This window comes from Mustela nigripes, chromosome 1 (assembly GCF_022355385.1).
Source record: "Mustela nigripes isolate SB6536 chromosome 1, MUSNIG.SB6536, whole genome shotgun sequence".
Classification (NCBI taxonomy): Eukaryota; Metazoa; Chordata; class Mammalia; order Carnivora; family Mustelidae; genus Mustela; species Mustela nigripes.
In genome coordinates, this window is record NC_081557.1 from 168,190,243 (window position 1) to 168,214,048 (window position 23,806).

The 23,806-nt window shown below is 35.3% G+C and overlaps 1 protein-coding gene across 2 annotated transcripts; it reads right to left on the minus strand.

Moving 5' to 3' along the window:
* Nucleotides 1-61: 61 nt before the first annotated feature.
* INTS12 (integrator complex subunit 12) lies at nt 62-23,760 on the minus strand. 2 transcript variants are annotated; one of them, XM_059376927.1, is made up of 7 exons: nt 23,678-23,760; nt 18,125-18,289; nt 13,939-14,091; nt 11,784-11,971; nt 10,160-10,319; nt 5,394-5,540; nt 62-1,341 (listed from the first exon to the last, which is right to left on the minus strand). In XM_059376927.1, the coding sequence occupies exons 2-7, from the start codon at nt 18,278-18,280 to the stop codon at nt 757-759; spliced, it is 1,389 nt and encodes a 462-aa protein (XP_059232910.1). In that variant the 5' UTR covers nt 18,281-18,289; nt 23,678-23,760; the 3' UTR covers nt 62-756. The 2 variants fall into 2 exon arrangements, with proteins under 2 accessions (XP_059232910.1, XP_059232919.1); XM_059376936.1 differs by having other exon boundaries at nt 23,612-23,694.
* Nucleotides 23,761-23,806: the final 46 nt, after the last annotated feature.

Here is a 23,806-nt window from a genome sequence, read left to right on the forward strand (position 1 = left end):
CATCCACAAAAATTCTTGGAAGGGTTAGTTTGTTCAAGAATTCTCAGGAATATAGATAATCAGAATAAATCAAAATTCAACATTTATTGGTACATACAATGTCCGTATATTAGACTGGCAATATGAGGAAAAGCATGCAATGGGAGAAAAGTACTGCATTATGGGAGTTCATAATCTATTGGAAGAGAGAGATCCCTAAATAACTGATACAAAGTGATAAAAATAAAAGTAAAGATATAATACAGAAATATGAAAAATCAATTATATAAAATCCATTTTGAAAATGGGGAGATGAAATATTTGTGGGGGAGAGAGAGAATCAATTGAAATGAGGCCGGGGACTAACACGGACTATCTGGAATATTGGGGGGAAAGTAGGAAACTTTATATTGGGTCATTCCTGCCACCTTGTAAGGCACCTTATTCAGCAGGATTAATTCTTGGTGCTTTGCTAGAAGATGAACTATTTCTTTTTTTAAAAATTCATGTATGCTACCAGTCTCTTGGGGTTCCAGAAGTTCTCATCAAGAATTAATCATTTTAATCATTGTTTTCACATGCTAAGGAAACTGTTAAAATAATGTTAAACAGACTTAAAATAGATTTCCAAATTTTGCTTAAAAACATTTAGCATTTGAAGGTAAGAAATAATAGAAATTTCATTGTGAAGATTTTTATTAAATTATAGTATATTACAGTTTATGTCCTAATAATAAGATTTTAGGGTAATGTGATATAAAAACCTACTTGGCCACATTACTTCTTGAGTTTCTTCTGGGCAGCTTTCTTCTTGACCATTTGTAATCGCTTCATGGCATTGAGCTGTGATTCTTGTGAAGTTGGACCTTTAAGGGATGCTGAGGGAGAGCTGCTTGATTCTGAAGTGGTTTTGCTAGTGGTACTTCCACTAGGCCCTGATGTCCCACTATTTCCATTCCCAATGAGTTGGCTGGTGCTTCCTGGAACTAAACTACTTGGACTAGGAAGACCCACTTTGCTTACATTGTCACAACTAATGGAGCGACTAAGGCCAGTTTTGCCCAAAGTTAGAGGTGGAGGTGGTTTCAGTGGTACAGTGGGTGCAGTGCTGTTACTGGAACCTATTTTGGAACCTATTCCACCTTTAGATGATGTCGCCAGACCAGTTAAACCCACAGGCTTCTGGTTAGTTGATGAGGTAGCAGGCTTCCCACTATTATTTTGGGTTGTTGAATTCAGTTTTGCTGTTGATGGGCCAGCAGAGGAAGTTTTAGCTGCAAAAGCTGCCCATCCAGTTAGGCCACTAGTTACCGAAGAGGAAACGCTGGTACTAGAAGAATTTCCTGAAATAGCCGTGGATGTCTAAAAAAAATAAAATAAGCATTGTTTTAGAGCTAAATGTAATTAACAATTTAATATCTTAAATATATAACAAGTTGAATTGTTGGATTTTTTATACAAAAGTAATGACTTGGGAAATTTAAATCATACCAACAAAATTAAGTTCTTACGAAACTAATCTGAAAAAACACAAACAATAACACTTATCCATAGCTAACTGATGCTACTATTTCCAGAGCAGAAATTCTGAGATGTCATATTCTTGTTCTAATGATTCCAAAAAAGAAATGTATGAAATTTGTTTTTGGGAATTGCTTTTAGATTCAGTTACAAGCACTCTTAGAAAATCAGATTTAATACTTTAACTTGTTTTTCACCCAAAAAAGGTATTATCTAGTTCAGTGAAGTACCTAATTGTTTATACCTTGCTCCAAATGGCTTGTGGATCATTTAAAAATAGAACCCACTCTTATTGGACAAAAATCCTTAAACCCAGGACATTTAGAAGATGTCTGAGATAAACAGATTCATTTGGTTATTATTTATTGAGTGAATTAATGTGTCAGATCCTGAGTCCATTTTTTTAAAATAAACATGTTCTAACCCCAATTTTGAGCAAATAGCTCCTGAACTGCAAAATATATACAAATGTGCAATGTTAACTATTTGGAATTATACAGCTCTGGTGATATATTTAAAAGGTTTCATAACTTTTTTTTTCATAATTAATTCATGGTTTCCATGAAGCTACCACCCAAGAGATCCCTGCTTTGTATAAAAGATTTTATCAATTGCCTCAAAAGCTGCACAGTGACATTTGAAATAGGCCTGACTCACTCCCAGATGAATTTCTGAAAGATGTAACACCTTAGTTTCTCTAACTTCTTTGGCCAGTCAAAAGCTAACAGTGACACCAACATCATTGTACTGCCCTTATTCACATGAGAACAATTTTTTTTTACTTTCACATTAGGTAAAATTGTGTTTTATTACAATGAATTATAAACTGAACTTCCTACCAGCACTCTTTCTACCTTTATATTCTTAAGATTCACGAAAGTGTTAAATTTACCTATAGGTAAAAGATTAAGTCTTACAAATAGTATTTTACTTAAAAATATGGTAATTACTATGCCTAAAACACATACAGTTGTACTTCAGACCTGAACTCTTGGAGAGTTGTTAGTTCTTACAAAGTAGCCTTCAATACTGTCTGCATGTAAACATTTAAAAAATTTATTTATTTTATTTATTTTTAAAATATTGCATTTATTTATTTGAGAGAGTAAGAGTGAGCGTGATCACAGAGGGAAATGAAGAGGAAGAAGCAGACTCGCCACTCAGCAGAGAGCCTGATGTGGGGCTTGGCTTGTGCCAGGACCCTGAGATCATGACCTGAGCTGAAGGCAGACGCTTAACGAACTAACCACCCAGGTGCCTCTATTTATTTATTTGAGAGAGAGAGAAAGAGAAAGAAAGGGGGAGGGGCAGAAAAAGAGGGAGAAACTTTAAGCAGACTCCCTGTTAAGTGTGGAGCCCAAGGCAGGGCTTGATCTCAGGACCCTGATATCAGTCAGATTGACCAGAGCTGAAATCAAGAGTCTGCAACTTTACCAACTGAGCCACCCAGGTGCCCCTGTGTGTAAACATCTTTAACCAGTGTGAAAAGTAATAAGAATAGAGTGCTGAGATACTTATTTCATAAGAGGAAAAGTCCAAATTTTTGTTCACATACTCTGAAAAAAAGAATTTTTTTAATAGTAACATCATTTAGTAACTCTCTTATAAGGATATCCAGAGAAGATAAACTACAGATAAATTATACATTCCTGGAGGAATGCACATAGGTAATGAGAAAAAGTTAAAGGAAGCAAAAGAACAGAAGTGCAGTCAACTTGTATTAGTTATGAAAGATGTAATTTTTTTCCTTTTCTATTAAACGTAAAACTGTCTGCCATATGGCTAAATGATCTTTCAACAAACTTCACAAACAAAAACCCATCTGAAGTAATTAAAAAGACCACGACTTAAGAAGTACAAACAGTTCTGTGTGTATAGCATTTTAGTTTAATGGCTTCCTGTTACTGGTATTGCTTTTCAACAAAATTACATATGGCTTATAATACTATTAGGACACGAAAAAGTAAAATAACACAAACAATGGAGATCCAAGTAATCTCTCAGTACTTTAGTATAGATAATAAGTTTCTCAGCTATTTCTCAAATTTAAAAAAAAATTATTTATTTATTTGACAGAGAGAGAGATCACAAGTAGGCAGAAAGACAGGCAGAGAGAGCAGGGGAAGCAGGTTCCCCGCTAAGCAGAGAGCCAGATGCGGGGCTCAATCCCAGGACCCTGAGATAATGACCTGAGCTGAAGGCAGATGCTTAACCCACTGAGCCACCCAGGTGCCCTACTTCTTAATTTTTAACTATTAATATTTTCTTGCCCATTATCCTAGCTAGAAAGCCATTTGCTTTTCTATACGTAAAAGGAAACAAATATTTTTCATAGTAGAAATGTATTCAACTTTCATCATAATAAACATCAAAGCCTCTAAATCAGAATAAACATGACAGCCAAGGCCTTATTTTCCTTACAATGGTTACATGTTGGATTTCTTAAAATTAATCTTTAGTAGTAACAAGTTGGTATAAATATCTACTTAAAAGTGATTTAAGTATAAAATACAGCAACTCTAATTACTTTCAATAAATTATTCTTCACTCTATTCCAACTCACTAAGTTTTGACATGGCAAATATGGATATCCTTTGGATATTAACTCTTCCCTGGAAAATTAAGTTTAAAAATTGATCTGTGAATAAGATTATTAGTATCTTTCTCAGAGTACTTTACATTCATAACTTTTTTTTAAAAAAGACTTATTTATTGGAGAGAGAGAGAGCAGGGGAGATGCAGAGGGAGGGGGGAGAGAGGGAATATTGATCACATCCCCACTGAGCATGGAGCCTGATGCAGGACTCAATTCCCATGGCCCTGAGATCAGGACCTGAATCAAAACCAAAAGTAAGATCCTTAACTAACTAGGCCACCCAGGCACTCCTTTACACTCATATTCTTAATCATCACACCAAGGTTCTTGAACTTAGCTACTTAGAGTCACTAGGACAGTGTAATATTTGGAATTTTCTGGGATCAACCTTTGAGAATTTGGGACTAATATTTTTCTACCATCTTTAGTACTCTGCTTAAAACTGGAATGCATAACTCAGTAAAAATATTGTTTTTGTTATAAAATAAGGTTAGAAAAATATTTTATTCCATGATATCAAAATGCCAAATATTAATAATAATGTAGTGTGATTTCAAGGATGCAAACCTAAGAATGAGAAAGGTGACACTTTCACTAAATAATCTGGTCCCTTTGTATAAGGAGTAGGTACCTTGAAAGTTCATGATAATGATGGAAAAAAAATAAGACAAAAGAAGAAAACTTCTTCAATAGCCAATAAGGAGGCAGAAAAAAAATGCTACAAGGTCACTCTGCACAAGTAATGTGAGGAGCAAAATTGCTGTAACTGAGGGCAGAAGTATTTAGAATTTAAACAAAATTCCTGATTAGAGATAATTGCCTGAATACACAGAAATGGTAAAGAATAAAACTTTGCGGGCGCCTGGGTGGCTCAGTGGGTTAAGCCGCTACCTTCAGCTCAGGTCATGATCTCGGGGTCCTGGGATCGAGTCCCGCATCGGGCTCTCTGCTCAGCGGGGAGCCTGCTTCCCTCTCTCTCTCTGTCTGCCTCTCTGCCTACTTGTGATCTCTCTGTCAAATAAATAAATAAAATCTTTAAAAAAAAAAAAAAAAAAAAAGAATACCACTTTGGAATGCTTATAGATCTTTCCTAATGGTGATAAAAAAAGAAACAGAGTTAGATATTAAATAATTATATAAATGTTCCCTTTCTACCTAATAGTAATAGTAATGCAGTCTTTTTCCAACATATTGCCATTTAGTATATAAAGTTACTCATCAATATTTTTTTCAAGGAAGTATTTTTGAATCAACTAAATTAAAATCTAAGCTTAGATAAAAATGGAATGTACTGTACCTTGACCTCTGTTCTCTTAAATGCTAGAAAAGTTGTCTCTTGTTTGAGTTTAGTTTCTGGTTTCTTAACCAATGCATCTTTGACAGCTGGAGCTACAGAAACAACTGTAGGGGCTGGTTTCTGTGGTGGTTTCTGAGTTTTTTGAGCCTGTAAAAATCAGAGAATTAAATTAGACACAAAATCTTAAAGGATGAATAAAAAAAGACAATAAAAAAATCTGTCACAGGACTCTTCATTGAATTGAAATACAGTTAAACATTTAAAAAATATTGTGGTGACACTGAAAATATAGATTCTTGAACAAATTATTTTTATCATCATTCTATGAATGGCTTTATAGATTTTATTCATTTCTAAACAGTAAAGATATTAAGCTTTAGAAATCATGCAGATTAGTTTGATAATACCATTTTAATAAGACAAACCAAACTATTTCTTTAAATAAAAGGAAAATCACAAATTACTTGTAACCAGTTAGCTTCACTTGTAATGAGTCCATTTATTTATTATGGCTAGTTAAAGACTTAAAAGAGTTTTTTCCTTGATGTTCAAGTACAAATCTCTAAGTAACTGAGGGTGAGTTTAACAGTAGTTCAGATCAATTACATGATCTCAAATACTGAATGTGGCTAAAAAACTGTTGATGACAAATGATGTATCTTCTTGAGGTTTTATTCACACTGAAGAAGCAGGCATGCTAAACTCTTTGAAGAAAGTCCACAAATACAATTTTCTATGTTATTAAAGAGGAATCTGTATCCACTGTTCCTTTAAAAGCATTTTCAGTTTTATTTTGACCAATAATTGAGATTTTTCTTTATTTTATAACTTTGCATTCTCTTTTGAACTCTAATCATTTTTTCAGATTATTAGTGTTTTCCAGGTAAATAATCATAACTATATAAACAGTACAGTGCTGTGTTTGAAAGCACAGTTTTTAGAGTCAAACAGAAATAGGATTAAAACCCAGCTCAGCTTCTTCCTTAGCTATGTTACCACAGGTAAAATATGGAAATCTCTAAAATCATCATTTTCTTCACCTGCAAAATGAGGATAAGAACACCTGTTTCTAAGGTGGGTTATGAGGATGAACTATGACTACCTAAATGTCTAACACGGTGTCTGGCACATGTGAGTGTGGGCAGTAATAGTTTTTATTTATTCATCATCATTTATATAGGATATGAAAACTGAATCTGGAAGAATCCATGCATACTGGATGGGGAAAGACACTCCCAGCCAGTACACTGTCTGACAGTCTTAGTAAGACCATGCAGGACTTTATAGGAAATTTATTAATAATCTGTTCCCATTAAATTTCAATGCAGTCTTTTTGTCTGGACTTTCTTGTGTACACTTCCTGTGCTATGGTTTGCTGTACTATATAATGTTGGTCCTTACGTTTCAATTCAATGCATTTTTTATATTACATGTTTTCTGTATGAAAGTATACCTACTTCCAAACATTACTTATAAAGAGACATTCAGATCAAGAATATTATTAAGGCTGCTACAAGACTACCCTTGGTAAAATATCTCTTACCAGAAGGGAAGGAGGACCATCTTATTCTCTATTGCAAAACCAGGATATGAGAATGCAGCCCTCATAGTAAATCAGAAATATATGGTTCCATAACCATGGCTTTCAATCTTATACTTCCTTCAACCCACATCTATTTCAGAGGTTAGACTCTGAAGACTGGTTTAACTTAGATGGCATTCCTTACAACAAAGCCAAGAAAGGGCCTTTGCCTAGAAGATCACATTTGGATGTTTTGTTGCTTCTACATCACCTAGCCATCTTACGAGTTGAGTGAGAAATACCAAGAGCCCTTGGTCTTTTGCTGGTAATACTAGTTTTGGGAACTAGGATATTAACCCTGACTTGGTGCTACCCAACAAAGGTATATAATTTTTCACTGGGTGAGTGCTTCACACACTGAAGAATGTATGAAATCTCCCACTCAGGGCAGTAATTGCCAGTATGATAGCGATCAAAAAATACCACATATTTCTAAATGCTGCTGAGTAGGTATGTTATTACCTTAGATTGAAAACCACTGCAATAAGTTATAGAAGTCTCTGACATAGGGCTGGTAAAGAGAACATTACCTGGTAAAGAGAACATTATAGAACTGAAGAATGATCCTGGAGCCACCCAGGCACCCCAGAAGAATGATCCTGGAGCCTGCTACACACTATCACCACATTCTTAACAAGGTCTTCCTAAAATAATATATAATATGTGTACTGTAGAATCTGCCCTTCTTAGACAAATTAGTGTGAGGAGAATGGGGATAAAAGATGCTATTTATAATATCTCTGAGATACCTTGGAGCAATAACCAATGCATATACACTGAAAGCAACTGTAGTTGTACCCATACCATTTCCAAATTCCTTTCTCTCATTAAACTTTGTGTTTATTGGATCCTGATCTTTAGGCTCACTTCAGATCTTGCCTTTTGGTATTTCTCTGAATCTAGTCTTGGCGAATTCTACTCATGTTTTAACATTAATCAAGGCTCTCCATTCAGTACTTTCTATTCTTAGACATATAAACTGAACTTATTGACTATTTTTGGTACTAATCCACATTTCCTCCATATTACATTACAGAAAACAATAGAAAATAGGACATGTCCAATTCTGAGCTCTGCTCTAGTGCTATGCCAATCAATGAGACATGGTCTTACTGATAAATGAATTACACATTTAATTTGTAAAGCAGATGAAGAAAAGGTACCGCAGATGAAGGAAAGCTGAGAAGCAGGACATATGGGAACAGCAAAGTTCATCACATATTCAGGAAATGATACATCTAGCCTAACATGGCCAGAGTATATGGTAAAGTGGTGAGAGACATGAATACAAAGACAGACTTGGATCAAGAGAGAAGGTCCATATATTCACCGTAATGAGTATAACCTCATTATATAAGTAATGGAGAGCCACTGGGCATATTAAGGCAGATAACATTAGATAAAAAATTGAAAAGAACAATTCTAATTGTTTTTATTGAAGTGAGTAAGGCGCACGGAAAGGAAGCAAGAAGACAACTTTTTGGGGGGGGGGGTAATAGTTTTAGAGCCCAACATGGGGCTTAAACTCACAATCCTGAAATCAAGACTTGAGCTAAAGTCAAGAGTTGGATGTTTAAACAACTGAACCACCCAGGCACCCCAGAAACAAGGGGAATTCTTAAGGGGCTAAAGCAATCGACAATTAGTGGGACAGGGTAGTAAGGGCAAAATGAACAGATTTAAGAAATGAAGAAGAGGCACAACTAGCAAATTTGGTCAACAAAGTGATATAGAATTAAGAGAGGCATCAAGGATAATGTTTTCTAGTTCAGACAACTGGGCGAAAAGCTGAGTGGAGAAGAAAATTTTGATTTTAAAGATATTGAACTTAAAGTTACTGTAAGATATTTGGCCAGCTGCCAAAGTTCATTCCTGAAAGAGGGCTAGAACTACAAACAGATTTGGTATACACTGTCATAAAAAAAGGAGGAGAAAACATTTCAAAGAGAACAGTGCTTACTTTATTGAGACTTACAATAAAATAGCAATAAAAAAATCTTTGAAGATATACTAAAGAAAGATTGTGGTCACAAATAACTTATTTTTATTATTATCAATTCTTAGTGACTACTTCTATTAATGCCCTGGAATGTACTATACTGCTTACCCATAATCATTTGATTGAGGTCCTGGAAGACTAGTTTAAATAAGAAACTAAATAAAAACCAAACTAAGCAGAAAAAATTATATCTTATCACAGAAATTCCCTGTTACAAACTGAAAATATACATACTATTGAAATTTCACTAATTTTCAAAGTATAAAAACATTTCCTATTTCTGATTTAACTGATTGAGAAATAAAATAGGTACCTTGAATTTTTACTTTTAACTATGTACCTCTGCCTTTAAAAAGATATATGGCCAGGAAAGTCTATGTAGAAATTTATTTGGTTAACAGATGTGAAGACTCTTATCTAAGGCAGGGGAGGAAGGAGAGGAGAAGTCACAAGCAGGTAAGTCACTAAAGTAAATCACAATTTCTTGATTCCTTCAAAGGAAAATGATAAAGTTTATTTATCTGCCTTTTAAATAAATAGAAATTACAAAACTATCCAATATAACAAGTGAAAACACATTTCAGTATGATGTTAAAGGCAGTTATATTAGCAAGCCGTAAACAGAAAAAGTACATTAGGAAAATGAGATTAATGGTCACTTGAAGACAATGAGAAGGACAGACTGATGAACTGAAAAACACAGATGGAAAGACATACATGCATATGCAAATAAGGCTTCTGTACATGGTTTGTGAGTTTAATGGTTTAAGCCCACCCAGGAATGGACATTTTCAATGTGTCCTTACCAGACTCACCAAAGACTAGGGCTTTGTATCTCACCATTTCCTACAGTATTTTATAGTATTTCTAAATGTTTGTAAATACAGTGACATACTATATTTCAGGAATGTTCATGTTTTGTGAATCTCTAATCCTGTTTATCTATATTAGAATAACCTAAAAGCTCAACAGAGAAAAATGGATATAATATGGTCCTTTCTTTAGGCATACATACATAAATCATACATGTACATTATAAATACAAACATTTTAATAATCAGTATATGTATTTTTTCAATAACTTAAATATTCAAATTTTATTTTGAAAAGCACCTATCAACAACAACAAAAAAATGAGAGAGACTGTTTAATGTTTAAAAATAGAGAAAAAAAAAAGATTTCTACCATTCTTTTCATTTGTCTGGTACATCGAGCACAATACCACACCAGACGAGGGTCATTCACTTCCTTGTCTGTCACTTGGGGCTTATGGCAATCTTGGTGGTAGAGATTATGGCACTCCTGACATTCTACTAATTGATTACCGGATGCCACCGTCATTTGCCTAAGGAAAAATACCATTAAACATTGCACTTATTTGAATGCAACAATTTAAAGCCACTTTAGGGTTGTTTTGGTAAGTGTGATTTATAAAAGAGGGAAACATCTCAAACAACCAAACAGCAAAATAACCAAATGAAGCATGCAGCCTGCACGAGCATTCCACACTCAAACACAAATGAATGTAAGGTACCGTAGTCACTGAATTTGGCTATATTCTCCTAGCCACTTCTCATGCTAATTTTTTTCTTTCTCCCAAGAAGGGGGATTCTGGCTCCCTTAGTTCCAACAGTCTCATAACATTTTCTCTATACTTCTATTAAATTCCTTTATATGCATTACCTACATGTTATTGTCTTCATTAATATATAAGTTCATTAAAATAAGTTGCCTGTATATTTAAATTGACTTATGCATGAAGGTAGAAAGAGGACCTAATTATCTACAATGTTTAGCATATTACTGTCCAGATAAGGGTGTTCAATAAATACATGTGTTTATCAACTGAATAGAATGTAGCAAATTGTATATCAAGAAAACATAAATTCAAAAAGCAATCACCACAGCCTTAGACTATCCTACGTCTCCAAATGGAAGGTTAAAGTTACTAGTTCTCTCTCCATTATTACTTTACCATTATTTCTTATTTAAAAATTATAAACTTCATGGTAGATAAAGGCTGAAATAAATATATGTGAAAACAGTGAAGCTGTAACAAATGATCCTATTCAGAAGTACATTAATTCATTCTCTGTAAAGTTCCCAAAAGCTTAGTTAATCAGTCCTAACGCACCAGAATCTAACATTTCCATAAAGAAAACAGCAACAAAGATGGTAATCTTTTCTGTTGCGCTAGGCAGTACAAGTCATAAACAATTAAAAAAAAAAATTTAGCCCCTTGCATCAAGCAGTCTAAAATTCAGTTTTCTTTTATTTTTATAATGCATCTTCTAATAAGCAAAATTATCCATGTTTTATAATTATGTATCCACATATCAAAACAACACTCAGAATAACCTACACAATCCTTTGATTTCTTCTCCATTATTTGTAGGAAAATATGTAAGGGTGTTTAGAAAATTATGTATAACATTCTACTTTATAAGTATTATCAACAATTCAAAGGAAAAAAAAGCAACACAGACTTCTTAAAAAGAACCAAATTAATCTGAACATGTTCTTCTTCACTAAAGAATAAAGCAATGAGTTTTCCTCTAGAACCCAGGAAACAGTACTATGACATAACAGATTAAAGATGCCATAGTGAGGAAGATAAAATATTAGACAATTTTCAAGATGCTAAATTGTTATATGGGTATCTCATAGAGAACAGTCTACTTATCTCCCACCCACTTCCAAATTATGAAAACAAAATATAAACACCCCAAAATTGGTCTGTTTTTTTTTTCCTTTTGTTTGCTCTCTTTACAAGAACAAAAGAATCTTTCCACAGAAAGGTACAACTTACCTACAAACAACACAGGCCAACCCCATCTCCATGGCAAAATCATCAGCACTAGTCTCCTCAAAACTGGAAAGGTCAGTCATGGCTAAATCCTTGCTAGTTTGGACAGTAATGGGAGAGGACCGTGTCTCTGGTTTCTCCAATCTAGGTTTCTTTGGAATATCAACTCCTTCTGCGATGTCTGATTTCATCTATAAAAAGCAGACAATCAGAAAGTAACATGTCAGAATAAACCTTAAATCATGGAGAGATGGATATGATGGACACTTGCAAAGACCAAGTCCACCTGACAGATATTTTGTCATTTTAGGGACAGTTACAAACACTAAAGATCTGTAGATTTATAATAAATTCATAATCAATACAAGAAAATAGCAAGGTAGAAATAAAAAAAATTAGAACATTTTTGCATGTATCTGGTATCTGTCCTTGTATTCTTTTATCCATTAAAGAATTCTGATTCAATGCACTTACTTTTTTTTTTTTTTTTTTGGCCTTTTGTTTCCCAATCAGATGCTGTGAAATGAGAAGCCACAGCAATAAAAAGGCTATTTTTAAGGCTACTTTTTATCTTAAATATTTTAAATTATAAACCACTGTTATTTAGGGTGCCTGGGGGCTCAGTTGGTTTAGCATCTACCTTTGGCTCAGGTCATGATCCCGGCTTCTGGGATCAAATTGACATGAGGCTCCTTGCTCAATGGGGATTCTGCCTCTCCCTCTTGCCTCAGCCCCTCCCATGCATTTGTGTTTTTTCCGCTCTTTCTCTCTAATAAATAAAATCTTAAACTACTGATATTTGAAATATATTGAAAATAAGTAAGTAGGGGCGCCTGGGTGGCTCAGTGGATTAAGCCGCTGCCTTCAGCTCAGGTCATGATCTCACAGTCCTGGGATCAAGCCCCGCATTCGGGCTCTCTGCTCAGCAGGGAGTCTGCTTCTCTCTCTCTCTCCGCCTGCCTCTCTGTCTACTTGTGATCTCTCTCTGTCAAATAAATAAATAAAATCTTTAAAAAAAAAAAAAAAGAAAAAAGAAGTAAGTAACCATTTCCCAGTCATCCAGACACTGCCATATTTGCTTCAAAGCAAATTCTGGCTCCTCTCTTTAAGGTATGTGTTACAGACATACTGTCAAATTGGCAACAATTAAAGTCTGATAAGACACGAGGATTTTCAATTCTTATACTTTATTGGCAAGAGTACAAATTCAGTATATGCACTTTGGACAGTAATTTGCCAATGTCTAGTAATATTGAAGATGTGCCTATCCTTTTATATATATTTATAGATATACCTCCTATAGAAACTATCATCATGTGCACAAATTTACCTTTGAAGCTGCTTGCTAAAGCTCCACTGTAATAGAAAAAAGAAGAAATAAGCTAATTGCTCACCAGTAGGGGAATGGATAAACTGACTTATTTACTGAGTAACTATTATGTGGTATTCAAAGCAAAGCAATGTTCCATCTTTGTTATCAACGCAGGTGAATTTCAAAAGCACATTTCTTGAGAGATGAAAAAGTATGTTGCCAAAAGATATATGTGTACAGTGTGATACCATTTATAGAAACTTAAAAGTACAGAAAATACTACATATTTTAAGAATAGCCAATATTTAGAGAAAGTATGAAAAGACATGAGACTAAAATACTCCATCTTGAGGACAGGAATTACTAAAGGTTTTTTAAATGTATTTTTTACTAAGTGCTAAAATCTTAATAATTAACTATGTGCAAAAATCATTCAAAATAGGCAATCCAAGAATTATCTGTAGATCTGTTAAGGTACATACCATCCTATAACAAATTTCATGTTTAGTCACTTACATCTTTATTCTCTCCTGTCTCATCTTCTCAACAATTTTTCCATCTAGAATATTTAAGTTATGGATTAAAGTTTATACCTGAAATTAGTACATCCCCTAGGGTTCAAATATGTATTGATAATGACTTCAGTAAATGGTTAAAAAAATGTAAATTTTACTCACTTAAAAAAAAAAAATCAACCTCAGCATCTATAATTATCAAAATATGTTTACGGAGAAATTATGTACTTTACCTACTATTATGTAAAAGTGAGCACAGAAAGAAACATTGTTCCCGCCTAAAAGCACAACTGATTTATTCTTTTTAAAGGACGATTAAATTAATTCTTACTTTATCAGCTGGTCTCTTTTCAGCTTCCTTCTTTACTTTTTCAGTTGTGAGGGCCTTGCCATTACTATTGGCAGAAGGAAGACTGGATGATGTTTTGGGCTCTTGCTTAACAGAAATAGTTTTTGTGCTTGAAATTTTGGGTGGCTCCACATCCTAAAAGATAAAATAAAAAGATACTAATTAAATGGTCTAACAAACTGTAAAAAGTAGATCACAAGTGTAAACAAATTTTAGTTAAAAATTAAGGTATGTCTTGACCAATGTAAAATCCATTTCTTTAAAAAGATTTATTGAGAAACAATTGATATAAAAACTGTATCTATTAAAGTGTAAAACTGGTAATTCTCACATGAAACCATCACTATAATCAATATGAAGTACATATCCATCATCCCCCAAAGTTTCCCTGTGGCCCACTGTAATTATCTTAGAGGTATACATCCTAGAGTAACTATGTCCGCCACCATCATCAGGCAACAACTGACCTGCTTTCTATAACTATTAGTTTACATTTCCTAGAAATTTATATGAACAAAATCATATGGTATGTACTCTTTTTCTACCTTCTTTCACTCAGTCTATTTATTATGAAATTGACTCAGGCTGAGTATATCAACAGTTCATTCCTTATACTGCTGAGTAATATTCTATTGAATGGATATACCATTGTTTATTCATTTATCTATTAGTAGATATTTGTTTAGAGTTTGGGGCTATTCCAAATAAAGCTATTATGACCCTTAATGCACAACTCTTTGTGTGGACATTTACTTTCATTTCTCTAGAACTAATGTCTAGGAATAAAATGGCTGGATCACATATGGCAGGTGTATGTTCAACGTTTTAAGAAACTACCAAACCATTTTCCAAAGTAGTATACCATTTTACATTTCCACAAGGAGTATATGAGAGTCCCAGCTCCTTCACATCCTCATCAACATTGGTATGGTTGATCTTTTAAATTTTAGACATTGTAATAGGTATATAGTGTTATATCACTGTGGATTCAATTTCCATTTTCCTAATGTCTAACACTGTTGAACAGTTTTTCAAATGCTTATCTGCCATATATATATCTTCTTTGGTAAAGTGTTCCTTAAAATTTTTTGCCCTTTTTTTAAAAAATGGAGTTGTTCATTTTATTACTAAGTCTAGAAAGTTCTTCACAGATTCTGGATACAAGTCAGATTCTGGATTCTTCACAGATTCTGGATACAATATCAGATACTTGATTTGCAAATATTTTAGTCTCTGGCTCGTCTTTTCCTCCTTGTCTTATATTACCACTTTGCTGATATTTACACTTGCTATCTATTGCTAATAGTATAAAAAATTTATGTATACAATACCTCCTTGGAATCACCCTGCAAAAAAGAAGAGAATTTCCTTCCATTCTAAATAAACTAGAACATCTGAGTGCAGACTACTTTTTTGTAAATGTATAAAAATACAAGCAAGAATGATATACATTAGCTTCAGAACAGTGGTAACCTCTGAGGAGGAAGAAATGGGGAAGGGATAAAGAAAGGGGCTTTAGACTTATTGGTAGCTACACTTGATTTATTGTGCCACCTGTCTAGATCTAGAGGCCAAATCCGGCCTATTGCCCGTTTTTTTTTTTTTTTTATGTATATTTTAGAGCTTTTTTTTTTTTTCAAGATTCTATTTATTTATTTGACAGAGATCATAGGTAGGCAGAGAGGCAGGCAGAGAGAGAGGAGGAAGCAGGCTCCCTGCTGAGCAGAGAGCCTGATGTGGGGCTCGATCCCAGGACCCTGGGACCATGACCCGAGCCGAAGGCAGAGGCTTAACCCACTGAGCCACCCAGGTGCCCCTATTGCCCGTTTTTTAAATAAAGTTACATTAGAAGACAGCAATACTCTCTCATTTATGTATAACCTACAGCGCTTTCATGCTATCATGGCAGAATTAGATCATTGTGACAGACAATGTGGCCCCCAAAACCCCAAAACATTTACTATTTGATACTTTACAGAAAGTTTGGTGACCACTGGTATAGCCTTGGGAAAGTGATGGAAAAAAATGTTGGTAATGGTGATTAAACTTAGAAGTGTACTATTTCTCTAACATAAAAAACTAAAAAACGTAATCTTGCAGCATTTGAAAACTATTATCTAAGTTAACTAGAGTTACAAGTCATTGAAGAATGAGTTAAGTTCTAAGTTCATTATTTCTTTTTCTTCTCTTCCCTTTTTTTATTTTTTTAAATAAGCAGACTACATGCCCAGTATGGAGTCCAATACAAGGCTTGAACTCATGACCCTGAGATCAAGAACTGAGCTGAGATCAAGAGCTGATCTTGATCAACGCTTAACTGACTGAGTCACCCATGCACCCCTAAGTTCATTATTTCACATTTGACTTATTTAATGATGTAAATGAAGTATCAATCAATTTTTATGTTGATACTACATTTAGAGAGCCAGTTGTTAATGTTTATAAGTATACCACTGCCTCCAGGTGATTTATTCTAGAGATGGAAAGGAACAGCTAAAGGCTACAATTAAGTGAATCCATACTTTTTATATACCTAACAGAGTATATTCTCTAGGTTGATCAAAAGAAGTAACTCCAGTTAGAAATCTAAGGGCAGGAGGCTTTTTAATTGAAACAATTTTTTCATGTACTTTAATAGATGGACTTCCTTCTATTTTAAAATCTCAAAATACAGTACTGCTTCTTCAGTAATAACAGGTTTTTCCTATTAGGATAATATCAATAGTCAGAGCAGAATAAACTTAATAGTGTATTCTGTAGAGTTGTATAATTTGATCAGGTTGAACTCACCAAACCTACCAGAATGAGGATGGTAGAAGAAACAAGGACACTCTGCCCCTACTACTCAAAACACAGTAAAATGGCTTGAGAATATGAGAGTTTGTATTGAAAGAAGATGGGGGGCAAAATACCACTGTTTACTTAAGCACTGGATCTGGGACTTGGCTGCTGAGTCTGAGAGTGTGGATTACACTGAGTGAGTGATATAGTTCTATCTTCCTTTAGTTTGGTGTCTGGGTTCAAAGAGCTGGGTGACTTGGAGTTTCATTGCTCTAGAGACTTAGAAAGATTTAAAAGAATGTTATCAGCCATTACAAAATATAGCAAGAGTTGCCACTCATGAAAAGCCTACTATGTACTAGGTAGATACTACATTAGGTAACTTACATACTTTATTTTTGGTTAATTATCACAGTTGTGCAAGGTAATTTTTATTATACTAATTTTACTTTTACTAATAAAGAAATAGAGGCTGACTGAAATGAAGTTACTATGCACCTCATTTTCCTTATTTTTTTTTTTAAGATTTTATTTATTTATTGAGAGAGAGAGAGAACGAGCAGGGGGAGGGGCAGAGGGATAAGCAGACTCCTAGCTGAGCCTGGGGAACCCTGTGCTGGGCTTGATCTCAGAACCCTCAGATCATGACCTGAGCCAGTCAGATGCTTAATCAACGAAGCCACCAGGGGGCCTAGCAGTTTCCTTATTTTTAAATGAAAATAAATAATACCTCTTTCAAAGGGCCATTATGACAATTAAAACTAACTATACACATATATCATGTAGAAAAGTACCTTAAACACAATAAATGTTCAGGATATAATATTTATTGCCACACAATTAATAAGAGGCAAGCTGGGATTTAAAGCAGGTTTGGTTCCAAAATATATATTCTTTTCACATAAAGTCGTTTGGCTGCTTTATTATTATCAAAGTTGGAGCCACACAGTTCTCATAGTTCATTCACACCTCCTTTTTCCATTAAATTATTCTACCCATATTCAATTTACTTCACTGCAAAATCTGTCCTTTTACTTTATGGTTTTGGGCCCATAAAACATTAGAGAATAATTACGAATTATGGTTTCATCCAGAAGCTTAAAAAATATTTTGCTCATAAAGAATTAGAAATTAAATCACATATAAGTGGGTTTCTCTACAAATAAAGTAGTAGAATCTCCCTCCCATCCAGCTAACTTTTCTATGTAATATAACAATTCTTTGAAAGCATGATGGAAGAAAAGAACACAAAAAATATAATTTCTTCAAGCCTCAAGGAAAGATTATTATGGCTGAGAGACTGTTTTGAGATGGTCTAAATATTAACACTGTTCTACTACAGGCCTTACAAAATTCTGTCCCCCAAGCTTTTTATTCACACAGGTACCTTCTGAGATGGACGGTAACTTGAATCAATGCCCCGAGCCAAAGATTCATCAAGTAGTGCCTTTAGCTTTTCTGCAGAATCCTTACTCTTTGAATGTAAGAAGCCTAGTGCTTTCAAAAAAATGGGATCAAGTTCCAAGTTCACAGTAGCTGCCATTGCAAACACCTAAAGAAAAAAGAAGGGGGTGTTAACTTAGAGACAATGAACAGTTATCTATGTTAAAGTTTATTTTTTTAATTCTTTTGTTTATAATAGGTAATATTTTGCCCATGATACAAAATCTGAAATGCCTAAAAGTTTATTACAAGATAAAGTAAATTTGTTATCCTTACCAAATTCTTTTCACCTGAAGCAAGAACATTATCAGTTTTGTATGTATCTATATCCACGGCTAAATTTTAAATCCAGATAAGCTCCTCCTTGCCACAGAGCCCCTTCCTAACTCTGTTTTAAAATATACATTAAGAGTTCAGTGTATAGGAATTTGATGTGTTTAGCTCAGGTTTATTATATATCAAAATTTCTTCTCTTGAGCCTTATTTCCAGTACCAAAGAAAAAGATTTGGGGGGTATGTGTCACAGGAGGGTGATGTTTAAAGGAAGCATTAAGTGATGAGCTATAAAGGTGTTGGCAGCTTTTGATGCTGCAGCTTTTACCTCAATTATATTTTCTTTTTATCTCCTTAGTCCTCAGCTCCAATCTTGAATGCCTCAGAAAACATACTAATGATAATCTTATTGAATCACATTTAGATTGTGGAATCTCATGCATTAACTTATTTTTAAAAAGCAAGGTCTCTAAGGAATGGTGCCACAGTTACTATAAAAAAAATATAGATAGATAGATAGATTGATTGATCTATCTATATTTGAATCTCCCAAAGGGCCTATGAGAATGCTCTGTGTCATTAGGAGCTTAAAATATAGATGTACATCAAAGGCTTATGAAATTCCAAACATTAAAAAGTTTTGTTTTCAGCTAATACCAATCCTATCATGTGGTTCTACTTCTTGTGTCACTTTTTCAAATTCTTCTCCAGGCAAGGTATTATTAAAATAAAAGTGTATACTTTGTGTTCAATCCTTTGATCAATATTGTAGGGCTTGAAGTTGTCTTCTACTCTTGAGGTTAATATTGTAATAATGCAACACACTTGCACTGTTAGAGTTAAGGATCTGTCAGCAATTCCACAGTAATCTCTCATTTTCAGGGGTTTTTAAAATCATTAAAACTTGCTGTAGGTTGAATCTTGGCATATGAAAGTTCAGACTGAAATGAATTTTGTTTGTTCCTTACCCATCTACTTTTCTACTTCTCCCCAATCCTTCTCCAACTTTGACAGGAAATACACACACACACACACACGCACACACACACCCTTAGGCCATATTTTTTTAAGTTTTCAAGACAATATTAGATACTTATCTGGCAGCCTCAGAATTATTGTCAAATTCTGCACTCTACTAAAATATCTGAATCACTCGTGAATCCAAAAGCCAGTACTAATAGGAAAATAACCTACCTCAAACAGTTGGATTAGTAATTTAATGAAAATTGAGAAGCAACCTGTCACTTTCTAAGATGGTATTATTCCATACATCATCTATATAGATGATAATGTACAGAAAGGTCAAATTTACTCATGGTATAGGCTGGTCACTACACATATTCTCAGGAGAAAACAGTTCCTCATTGAAATGTCCACAATAATTGAATTGAATTGTACTGACTGCACAAGGGGAATACGGCGTATTGTTTTATTGATGTAACTTTCTATAGCTAAACAGCAGAGTGTTTACTTATCCAAAACCATCTGTTCTTATGAGACTGACCAAAGGGTTAATATTGGAAAGAATCCTTTTAATATACTAGAAAAACCATTACTTGAAATTTCTATGCTGAAAATCAGAAGCAAATTATTTACTGTTATGTAATTCCATAATCACCAATAAAAAGTCTGCATTACAGATTAGGTGACAAGAATCAACACCTAGATTATAAGACCAGGGAAGTCATGTTATCAATACCAACATTCCAACTGGAACCTTGGGACTCAGTTCTTATACTATCCTGCAATTATAAAACTGAATAGGCTTTGTACCCACACCCTAAATTACTAACATGTCCCTCTAGCCCGGTGGTCTTCATAGCAGAATATAGGGGGAAAAATATAAGAATTTCTTTTTTTATTAAAAAATAGCTATTAATATACAGAATGATAGCAGTGTATGCATATAATTGATAACGTATATAAAAGTATGCTCAATTTTACACTCATGAATAATGAGACAAATCTGGAGGCCACCACTTTAGGCTATCTAGCAACTTCTAGTTTACCTTTCTTTATTATGCATACATCAAGGCTGCTTTAAGTACAAATTACCTTTCCCTTGAAAAACCTTCCAGTACTTTTTCGGCTCAGACCTTCTCTTTCCACACTAACTTCATTGCTAGTTACCCATTGTCTTCTAGCCCCCACTCATTACCAATATATTTCCCTATGTTTTCTACTTTTTTTCTTAAGCACTCCTTGTATATCTACTTCCCCCATGACACCGCCTTTTTACCACCATCTCCCATGTGGTGCTCCCTTCACTTCCTATTCATAGAGCAAAGAGGTCTATGGAGATCTAATTCCATATTGCTGCTTTTGGAAAAACATTCCATGACCATCACTCATCAGCATCTTTTCTTGAAATCCACACCTGTACCTTCAAGGTTGCTAAAGTATGGAACCACATTTTCTTTCTCCTCCTCCACACCTTCATCTTCGGCGATGCTAAAATTGCATCTGTATCAATGATCTCCAGCTTCCTGCACTTTTACTTAAATCTTCAACCTAAGGAACTTCATCTTCAGCCACTGAAGCTTGAAACTAGCCATAACTATTCTACTTTTTGACTATAATATCCCATTATTCTATCTATTCCACTGTTTTGACCCAGAAATGTCTTCAGGGTATCCGGTCAACCTTCCTTTTGGGTTTTCTGTTTGGTTTTTGCCCCATTTCTTTCCTTCAGTTCCACCTGCACTTTAAATTTATAGACGCCTCCAATTCCTTGTTCCCTCTGCTTTCTCCATATTGGCATCTCCTTGTTCCAACTCTTTTCCTTCATCGAAGTAGACAGGCCTAACATAAAACACTCATAGTTATGTGTTTTGCCCTTTATATTTTAGTTTTCTATCTTACTTTTCTTTACTACTTTTCCATTGCCTCCTCTGGTTTCTATTCTCCTTACTGGCAAATGCAAACATAATAAAATTTATTTTTCATCTATTTATGTCCTCAAAGAGGTCAGAAACTAATTTATCAATTTACCTCCTTTATTACTTCCAAAAATATTTTCCTGGAATTACACCAAATTATGTTACTTTTATACAATCCTTCCCTGTATATTCTAAAATCCATGATCAAAATAGACTGGAAAAGAGCCATATCATTCTTATGGAGGATTCCAAAAAACAAAGTCCTTGGTGTGTTTATGTGTATAGATAAAGAGAGATCGAGGTCCCTTTTCAATGACTGATACGCTCCACTGATCCAGTCTGGGGCCTACATCTTCCCCTCAGGGAGGCGGCTCTTATTCCTTATTACTAAACAATCAGCAGGCTTTCCCTATGGATTCTGACTCTGCAACATTTGTCACATTTGTTCCATTTTTCACTTCCACTGCTACTACTCAAATTCATGTCTTTATAAATTTTGTATTATAGCAATAACCTAGTTATTCTCTTTGACTTCAACACTGTTGTCATATTAATATTCCCCAAACACATTTTTCTTTCTTTTTTCATTTTCTTGCTCAAAAAAACTTTCTACTGTCTTTGAAATAAAGCCAAATTTCTTTACCAACCATTTAAAAAGACTCCTTAACTGGCACAAAAATTTTAATTCTTCATATACAGATCTTCCTTACAGCAGAGCCATTAGCTCGCTTTGACACTTCTACTTATTTTTCTCTCTGGGAGGCTTTTTACCCATTTTTAGATGTCCAAATTCTATGTTCAAATATTATTTCTCATGAGGATTCTATTCACCAATAGTGTGTCCTTCTCCACCCCAAATACTACTAATAATCTCTCCCTCCTAGGATATCTCATATACTGCTTTCTTGTGGTACTAGGACTTTCTACCTTGAACCATACTTTTTTTTTTCTTCCTAAGTGTTAAATTCCCTGAGTACCTTAAGGAAGGTGCTCTGTCTTTGGATGCTCTTGCGACCCCTTCTAACAAAAATCCTTTCAAAGTACTCTGAGTACCTTAAGGAAGGGAGGAAGTCTGTATTTATCTTTTTGACTATCACTTTGCTACCTTGCAAAGGACCATAAAATAATGGCTACATAATTATTAGGGTTCAAAGTAAAGTATAATGATTTTTCTCCTCCTTCTACATAATTCTAACCACTGACAGAGTCCCTTTGCAAAGAGCAATAAGAACAAAAGTCAAACCCAACTTCCCTGCATCTCCCCACCCCCCCAAACATGGAAAAAGCAACAGGAAAAACAATATAAACAAAAACCCCCTCTTCCAATACTAGAGACCTGTACCATGTTCCTATCTGCAATACTCTCTTCCCAGTCCTTTACTTGGCTTAAATTAATCCCACTCGACAGTAGCTCCATGAGGGCAAGGGCTTGTTTTATTTAGTTATAAATCTACTGTTTAAAATTGAGGCTCTCAAAAATACTGAATGAATGAACTAGGTTTTTTTTTTTTTTTTTCCCCAAGTATCACTTTCGGCAGCATCTGCAATGTCTCCAACCGAAACTGGATATTCCCAATGCTTAGCCCTAGATCCCACTTCTCCCCCTACACGCCCATCTTAGAAAAAGTCCAAAGTTGATCATCTGCATGTGCACACTCAAGAGAAAGGAAACTGAACCTATTCACACTGAATGCACTGTTAGGGCTGCCATCTCATAACGGCTCTAGAAAGCTTTGCCCTCTCTGTCTTTGGACGCTCTTGCGACCCCTTCTAACAAAAGTCCTTTCAAAGATGCTGCGCATTTCCATCCTCTCCGGAATTCTTCTTGGCCCCGGGTTACACCGAAATCTTAGGGACTCGTCTGGAAACGCAGAGCAAGCAGAAGACTATCCAGTCAACCAAGGGACAGAGAAGCTGAAAAGGGGCAGCAGACGCTCAGAAAAGGAATTCCGATCCTTTGATCAAAACATGACCCCGAAGGCCTAGCACGGGGTAAGGTCTCTAAGGAGGGACCCCGAGAGAAGGTAAGAGGCGGAAAGAGGGAGCTGCATGGACACGTCGCCAAAACCTTCCGAGAAGGGTCCGGGACAGACTTCCAGGAGCCTAGTCCCTGGGGCCGCGCCTCAGCCGACGAGCCCTAGCCAGAAACACCCTACGGGGAAGCACAACCCTCGCTGAAGGGAGAGAGCGGTCAGCCTGGGGCGCGCGACCCCCCGCAAATTACGAGGTTTTCCCATGAGGAGCGAGGAAACTCAGACCCCACGCAACTACTCTCCCACCTCGCCTCGCGGAGGTCTCGAGCCTCCCAGAGGCGGCTGGGAGCCGGCTAGCTCGTCACAACTCACCGCTCCGCCCCGCAGCTTCGTCCGTTCCCGGAGGCCCCTTCCGAACCGCTCCCGGAACTAGCCCTCTCCGAGGACGAGGAAACAAAGGTTCCTGCAGCGGCGCGAAGAGGGGAACTCTTTGGTTGTGCC

Excerpts from the sequence above, each read along its gene's own strand:
- INTS12 (XM_059376927.1), bottom strand. The coding sequence starts at position 18,280 with ATGGCAGCTACTGTGAACTTGGAACTTGATCCCATTTTTTTGAAAGCA. Across the intron at positions 14,092-18,124 it reads GTTACCGTCCATCTCAGAAG|GATGTGGAGCCACCCAAAAT; the intron begins GTACCTGTGTGA and ends TTTATCTTTTAG. Across the intron at positions 10,320-11,783 it reads TTGGCCTGTGTTGTTTGTAG|GCAAATGACGGTGGCATCCG; the intron begins GTAAGTTGTACC and ends ATTTTTCCTTAG.